The following is an 8657-nucleotide window of genomic DNA, read 5'->3' as shown; positions in this document are numbered from 1 at the left end:
GCCATTCTAGAATATTGTTAATTATTAATTTATGTGTACTTTTTTTATGATAAAATACATGCAGATATATGTTATGAGATTATATTTAACAAATTTTTGATTTTTGTCGATTTAGATAATTTTTACCATTTTACAAAATACTGTGTTCTTTTAACAATGATATTGTTAAAACATGATTACATTTAATAAAAAAATTAATAAAAAATGTGTAAGTCAAAAATTCGAGATAAGTCGAATGGGTACCCTCATATTAGCGGGATATTAATAATTAAAATTGTGGAAAAATACAGAAAAATGAGAATCGTTAAATTTTATATAATAAATTTTTTAGTTTGAAAATATAGTTCTTTAAAATTCCGTTATTATCAGATTCGATTTATCGCGAACAGTTGGTATCCGAGAAACTTTTGTATCCATACATATAAAAAATTACAATAACGCATGTATTTTATTATTATTAAATATATTCCTTCGTAACCATATTCTATAAGGAAATTATTCTATTCTTATATGATTTTTAGTAATGTGTGATAGAACATATTTTCTCGCGAATTTTAATATTATATTAAAGATGCGATAAAATTGTATAATCGTAATTATAATTGACACTAAAATTATTACTATAATAAGTGGTCTGGAAGATTCGGGATTCATATTGTCCTGTAATAAGATCGGTGATGTTTGACGGATTGCTTAATTTTTCTTTGTGAATGAATTTTGTGAATTTGATGTAGAATTGGAAAATACATCAAATTTGTTCTCCTATGAAAATTGTTCATCTTTGTATCAGATACTAACCAGCGTAAAAACAAGGCAAAGGGAACTTTGATGTGATCAAATTATTGGGATAGTTATTTTGAACGCGGTAAAAGTGCTGTCGTAAATATATTAGTGACTTAATTTTTATCGTGACATTAATGAGTTTTATAATCACAAATTAATAATTAATAGTAAATGCGATTTAATTCTTGTTAGTATTTCATTCTGCATTTATCAATATTTCATTAAACATTGATATTTAAAAAAATTTGTGTTATCGTATGTATTTTCGCCGTTTTATATAATCCCATATTACTAAATTTTGTTAATTATATGCTTCTATAATATAATTTTTATATTTCGAACAGCATTTATAATTGTACATTATATTGTAAACAATTATTATTATATTATTAAATGTGTAAAGGATTACAATAAAAGATAATATTAAAAAATGCAATATGATTAGCGAAATACAATAAAATAATTGGACATAAAAATAAAAAATAAATTTAAAATATACTTACCTGCAAAAATGGACTACTGAATTTATTGATAGCTCGTTTTTTTACGAATAAGTATACTTACAAAGAAAAAAGGACCGCCAATAAAATCGACGGAGGTGGTGGGCCTCTTATACAAATTGATTCGTTTTTATTCATTTAAATTTTCTTTATACAACTTTAAATTAAATGTAATTTGCTTACAATTAGAAGAATTCCAACTTTTCAAATTGCAAATTGCAATATGATAAAGTAGCGCATTGATTGGTCCGCCATGTTTCCCGTGCTATATTTGAAAACCTATATTTGTTTTTTTTTAATTTCAACAGTATATTTAAAATTAGATATTTTAAAGATTTTAACAAATAAATTTCTTATATTACATATCAGCTTCGATCGTGAAAATTCTACTTTGTTGTACTTAACGATATAAAGCAGAGTTCTTATATGGATATCGCTTGACGCTCATCTCTCCAGTGTGCAATATGCATTCATTTCGGTATTCAATCAATTCTTATTTTAAGACTATCTCAATGTCCTAAGATGCTAATGCGGCTGTCTGATTAGTTCATGACATCTTAAGATTGTACTTAAGACGATCTTAAATATAAGATCTGACTACAGGCAGAGAGAAATCTGAATCTCTATTAATTCGATATATTTTAATTATTTCAGCGATTTCAGCAATCTATTTTCATCAGGAGCACCGCAAAAAATGGATATTGTGGTGTAGTTTACATCCATTTCTTTAGAGGACAGTTATAGTGTGCGGCGTCATTTTTGCGGTTGCAGGAAAATGGCCTTCGCGTCATCTTTCAAGTTTCTTTCTGATACGATTAATATGCGTGCATGTAACATAATGGCATTTGATTTATTTTGACATTTGATACATAAATGACCTGTTCTTTTTAATGAAACTTGCACTGTTTTACATTTTTCTCTTTTTTTTTTTTTCTCTTTTTCTTTTCATTGATGAGAAAAAAGAGAAGAAAGATGAACTGTGCGAGAGTTTAGTCCTATAATCAAGCCAACGTACTCTGATCTACTGTGCCCTGATCTCATCAATGATTGAACTATAATATATTGTAATTTTATATTTTATAGATTTTAATCTTGATTTAATTTACTCTTTATTCTTTTTAATTTTTAGAATTAGAAAAAAATAAAAGGTAAGTTAAATTACCGACGAGATAATATTAAAGACCATCAACCTTGGGCAATTTTCGGCGGTATAAAAAGGACCCTAAGGGAGGTAATTGAAAATGCTGACATTACGCTGACAATTGATATAAATTTGTTATTAACATAAATATTTGGCTCATACATTATTAAATTCATGATTTTTTATTACATAAATGTTTCATCCCATAAATAAATATGCATACTTATAAAGCTATAATATCCTATTTATTGCAGAAAAATTATAATTTTTTTCTCTGCAGTTATTATCTCTGATCTTGATAATCAAACTTTAACGATAACACTGAAATCACAGTTTTAAAGAAAAATGGAGTATTATTAAGTTATAAATACATAAATATGTCTACTGAACTAATAAATCATAAAATTAGTAAAAGTTCAATATTATCAGTTTAAAACCCTTAATCACTTCAATATTTATAAGGATGCGAACTCCCACAAGGATGTCATTCTTTAATAGTTTCTCGTCAGTGATTAAATTAATCTACATTAGTAAAAACAAGTAGAAACAATTTTACCAATTTTAGGTAAAGCAGTTAGATAGCAATAGCTACAAAAGACGTTGTTTGGCGCTACTGATGCACAGCTGATATACGCTATATATGATTATACAGTAATGTAGTTTCATACGTATGTGTCGTCTAATCGAAAATTGTAGGCGTAAAACGCAGATTAGATATTTCTTTGTCGGTCAGAGAAATATGTTTTAAATCTCATTTCAATTAATCAGTCTCATTCTCTCTGTCATTATTGGTATATTGACTACCGTTGCGCGGCAAAGATGCCTAATCTAACCAATTTATCCCATTTTCCTTTAAAGGTAATGTATGAACTGAACATCCTTTCTTATTCAATGTGTGCGTTTTCAATGTTGTCATCTATATTCACGACGTAATATTGTATTTTTAATTGACATTTAAGTGTGTATTTGAATTCATAACTTATTTTTGTTCTTCGATTAGCAGTTCAATTTATAAATATTGCATGATCAATAAAACCAATATTGTTTATAATTATATTTTTCAGATTATATTTGCCATTCACTTGCTACTTGTATCATGGTAAGGACAGCTTGGATTCTCTGCTGAAGTGGAAAGATTTTATGTATTTATCAGAACTTGTATTTTTATAATATGTATAAAATGTAAGATACATTACAGGGGTATGCAAGGGAATTGGTGTCCCAAATCTGTACTGTTCTATAACTTGCTATTCTTTGTTTGTATATTTTGGGCTGTTCATAATGTTGAATCTGATGAACCATTGCAATTTGTAAGTTATTATTGCAATTTGTAAATTATATAAAAGTAAAAAGAGAGAACTTATTTGTTTTTATTTGAAATTGGCTGTAATTTTATATATATATGTATATTTTACAGGCATTTTTCATAAATGTATTCTCTATATTTCTTGATGTTATCGTATTAGCGCTCTATTATCCAAGTATGATCACAGGTGAATATTGAATATATGTATATACATATATACATTGCAGTTAATAAAGAAAGAAGGAAAATAAGATATTACAAATTATTTATTGATCAAAAAGTTTTATTAACTCTTAATTTCATTAATTTGTAGATGGGTCTGAAAAATTTAGCGCAGCTGTTATGATCATAAACTTAATCGTTCGTCCTATCTCGAGTATATATCTGTTGAGAATAGGCCAAGGAAGAAATGGCAACTTAGCTACAGTATTCGCACCAAGTCCTGCCATGGGTCAGTAAATCACTGGCTACACGTCTACGCTTTTGTAGTGCGTCAGTGCTTCGTCAAGATCTGATTTTAAGTATGTGCACGTATGCTTTATTGCAAACTGCAATTATTTTGTGCATTATTAATAATCTATGATTTTTAGCTACTTAGATATCTATGTATCCAGTTATGGCACTTCTGTTAAGACTGCTTTTTGCTTGAATTTATGTTGCATGAAAGTATAATGTGCTGCAACAGATATTTTTAATGATTGTAAATAAAATTAGACTCCGTCACATACATATTAATTATGTTACTTTGTTTAAATTCTTTATAGGTTACGGCAGGCAAGAGTACGAAGAAATTTCTCATCCCGTCCCACAAAACTCCGATTTCGAGGGAGTTTAAGATTGAATAGAGTTTGTTTGAAAAATTTTTTTTATCCTGTTTTAATTCTGCTGATCTGTTAAAATTTACTATACGATCATGAGTTAATATGATTAAAAAGTTCTAAAAAATAAAAAACATTTACAGAAAAAAAGATCTTGCATTAGAGATGAAATACCAGAAAGTAAATATCAGAGAAAAAAGTTTTTAAATAGAATAGTAGTAAGAAATTAAATATTGTGAGTTAAATAAATTCAAATAGACCACCAGAATTAAATCCATATAATATATACATGTTGTGACATAATTTTAGATTATAATTTTGTAAGATTATTTATTAATGCTATATTAGCATTAATGAATGCTATGTTTAAATACATAACGTTTTGTTAAAAGTTTCTTAAAAAAAATTAAAGATTATATATTTTTATTTATAACTTAATTTTTTATTTTTTAGTTGAATTTTGTGCAATATGTCAAGATATATATATATATATATATATACAGTCTAGTAAAATATAATTTATATAATCATATTTAAATATATGATATATTTCTATATTTTATCTAATCAAATATAATAACATAGCAATAATAATATAGCAATATTACAGAGGCATAAATTACTTTAATTAGCTAATCATATTTGTTAATTATTTTTATTGTTTAGAATTAATCGAATACAACGTTTTAAATCTTATATATATTTTTACGCAGATCGTTGCATGTACCTAATATTTTTAATACATTCAAAATCTATTCTGTATAACTATTTCTACTATTGACTTGCGAATAAAAAATTTTAATGCAATCTCATCGTCATCGAGAGAAAATTTTCCCGAAAGTTTGCGATCCAGTAAATCCTTCCTATCTCGATGATATAATTTCTTGAAATTATTCACAAATTTTTTTTATTTGTTATTTCTAAAAATAAAGTTAGAATTATTTACAATTATTCCCTAGATTTCTATTGTATTTTCTAGGAAAAATCGAATGACTCTAAATTTATTCTGATTTGTTCCATGATGTTAAGATGCTCACAATCAGTTTTGCTATATTTCGAAGATACGGCGCGCGAGCGAATTGGCGGTGCCCGGCCAGGAACGCTTGATGGCGCCAGTGTCGCGGGTATAAGAGCCGCGTCCGTGAAGCGGCACACTTCAGTAGTGTGGGTGATCGTAGCGGGAGGAGTGTGGCTCCGCGCGCGGCCGCACCGCGAAACCGTGCCCACTCGCCTCGATCACGGAACGTCCACTCGTTTTCACATCTCGTGCGAAAACATGGCGGCCAGCGACGACGAGCCGATGCATCTCTACGAGGTCTTTCAGAACTGTTTCAACAAGATCGCCAACAAGCAGTCTGGTGAGTGTGCGTCGTCGATAGTGTCCGTGTCTCTTCTCGCGCACGGGTATACCTTGCGCCGTATGTGGCCCGTGTAGAGGATAAAGCGACGGACGTCTTTCTCTCTCTCTCCCTCTGTCTCCTTTTCCGGTGTGTCTAGTGTCTTTACCCGGTGCGTCGTGCGTATTGTCAAATTCTATCGGCATTTTGGCCGGCGGTCGATCGAGCCCGCGATCGCGCCGAGGATCGGCGCGTCGGCCGATCGTGTCGTCGACGGCCGCCAGGGCCTTACCTCGCTCTGTGTTTTGGTTCGCTTGTCAGTGCCCTGGACAGTGCTGCCCCGTCGACGACAACTAGCGACGAGAGCAACGGCTCTCTACCTCGTGTTCCCCGCGTCCTGGTTACTCTCTTACTACTCTACGATTATCCCTCCGTTGGCTCCGTGGGTTCATCCTCGCCCTCGCGTGTATCGCGGCGCCGCGCCGGGATGCGAATAACATAACCTAGAAACGCGTTAAAGAGACGTCCGTCGCCATTCGCTGTCATGTGCAACAGTGTGAGCGGTATGTGCGTGTGTATGTGTGTACGTGTGCATGTGTGTGCGTGCGCGCGCGTGTATGTGTGTGTGTGTGTGTGTGAACGTGTAGAGCATGCTCATATGAATGCGAGGGTGAGCGCCGATAGGGAGGCTTCCGGGAAAGAGATGATCTCCGTCGCGATGCTCCGTTCCGCTCCCAGTCGATCTCTCGTATTATCGCGGTTTCGTACCCACGTGCCGGAACGTCACCGCGATCGTACGAATCGTTAGTGGTTAATCGCTCGGATGTAATGCGACAGTCCATAAATCGAATCCTTTTTCCTTCTTTCTCATGTCTCTTCTCTTTTCTTTTATCTTCTCTCTCTCTCTCTCTCTTCCTCTCGCTTCCTCAGCAGTCAGCCTCCGCGAACGCCTTTTTCTTTTATTTCTCGCTTCATACACCTGCCAGAGAAGCAGCCACGAAGCGATGCGCCGTTGCGTGCCGCGGAATCGTGCGTTACCTCTCGAAAGCGGTTCTCATCCTTTGTGAATCTTTTGATTGTCACGACCATGTGTCAATTTCTAGCCCCCGCTAGTTTCTAAATGTCTAACATTTGGCAGGTTATTTGATAATTTTTACTTGTTATTTCAATTAATAATGAATAAATACTTGACAAAAAAATTCCAATACTTATATCTTCACTAATGTCGTTTCATTTTAATTGTAGTTCAATTAATTGATCTTTTTCTACTTCTAATGCGCGTTTCTATCAATGTATATTAATTTTAATCTCGATTTAACTTATTTTTTATCGTTTTCTAAGAATTAGAAAAAGAGATTAATTAAACGGAGATTAATCTACATTATTAGAAGAGATTAATCTTGTTGAACTAAGGTTAAAGTTAATCTATTAATAAATTCATAGAAAACGGGCATAAAAGATGTAAATAATTTTAGATTATTAAATTTATTGATATTTTGATTGTGAATTTTGGTAGATAAATTTAAATAAAAAATAAGTAAAATACAATTTGATGGTAAAAACTCGTTGTTAATGCTTCGACTGGTATACCAGAATTTTTTCAGATTTTTATATCGTAACAATAAAAAATTTGCTCTGTTTCCCTGTTGCTGGCGGAAGAGTTAAAATTCATGTTGCCGGCAGAAGATTAAATATTGTAATTAAAATCATTGAAAAATGTAATATTGGTACCTTGCTTGTTTGTATTAAGCCTGCAGCTGTACTTTTTGATCTGTTTTTCAAACGATTATATGTAATATACTGAGAAAAAAAATGTAACTACAATTACATGTATTTGTAACTATAATTATATATTATCATAATTGGTTTTTACTATTATAATGTAAGTCTTAATAAATATATATATATATATATATTATTAATAGAACTATACATACTTATCATTATTATTATAATAGTAATTATAATTTAACATAATTACAGTTACAAAAATATCAAAAAATTTACTCAGTGTACTTATAAGAGTTATTATTATTATACTTGTTTTTAGTTAATCGATATTGAATTATGCTTATGATATTACAATGCTTTTTGAAACCGCGAGATTCCCACGTTAATTATCGTTTCTGAATGTGCACAAAGCATTATGAAATTGCAATCCAGAGAAGGACGCGGATGCGTTGCGCGGCAATTCACAGCATAGTTGGTTAACTAAATCTCAAATGTTTGTTTAGTTTGAGACGCTATTTGAAAGACGACGGGTGCTGTAGGCTCTCTTGTACGCTAAGTTCGGCGTAGCTCGAGTGGCTCGGAAAGCCCGCAAAAACTACGTTTTGGACGTCTCATCCGAGGCGTTCCCATATATTCCTTTGAAACGCTGCGGGAGCTCTGCGCTAGCTATTCGGTTAAATATAATTTATATCGCGGCATTGCGTACGCCGTGAAACTTCTTAGGACGACAAACAAGACGACAGATAAGGGTAACGTCGAGCTCGTGAGCCTTTGCACATTAGTTGCAAAACAGCGTAATTTCAGGTGGTTTCTCACGGAAAGAACAGTTTTACTGAAATATGTAAAAATTTAGATACAGATTTGAAAATAATTATGTTGAACCAAAATAATTATGTAGGACGCTACAGCTGGTCGCTATAAAAATGAAATTTTTTGTCATAATTCAACATCGATTAACTAGAAACAAGTATAATAATAATAACTCTTATAAGTATATTGATTAAAATTTTTGATATTTGTAACTTTAATTACGTTACTATA

At 31.7% G+C, this 8657-nt stretch overlaps 1 protein-coding gene across 1 annotated transcript; it reads left to right on the top strand.

The window, feature by feature from the left end:
- The first annotated feature begins 3243 nt into the window (after positions 1-3243).
- On the top strand, positions 3244-4565 carry LOC105627516 (type-1 angiotensin II receptor-associated protein). Its single transcript, XM_012208797.1, has 6 exons — positions 3244-3282; positions 3489-3523; positions 3623-3734; positions 3842-3917; positions 4044-4181; positions 4495-4565. Exons 1-6 carry the CDS (start codon positions 3244-3246, stop codon positions 4563-4565), a joined length of 471 nt encoding a protein of 156 aa, XP_012064187.1.
- The last annotated feature ends 4092 nt before the right edge of the window (positions 4566-8657 follow it).

The sequence above is a fragment of the Atta cephalotes genome (assembly GCF_000143395.1).
Source record: "Atta cephalotes unplaced genomic scaffold scaffold00009, whole genome shotgun sequence".
NCBI classification, from domain to species: domain Eukaryota; kingdom Metazoa; phylum Arthropoda; class Insecta; order Hymenoptera; family Formicidae; genus Atta; species Atta cephalotes.
The sequence above is the reverse complement of the archived record's forward strand: the minus strand, read 5'-3'. Positions and strand labels throughout refer to the sequence as shown.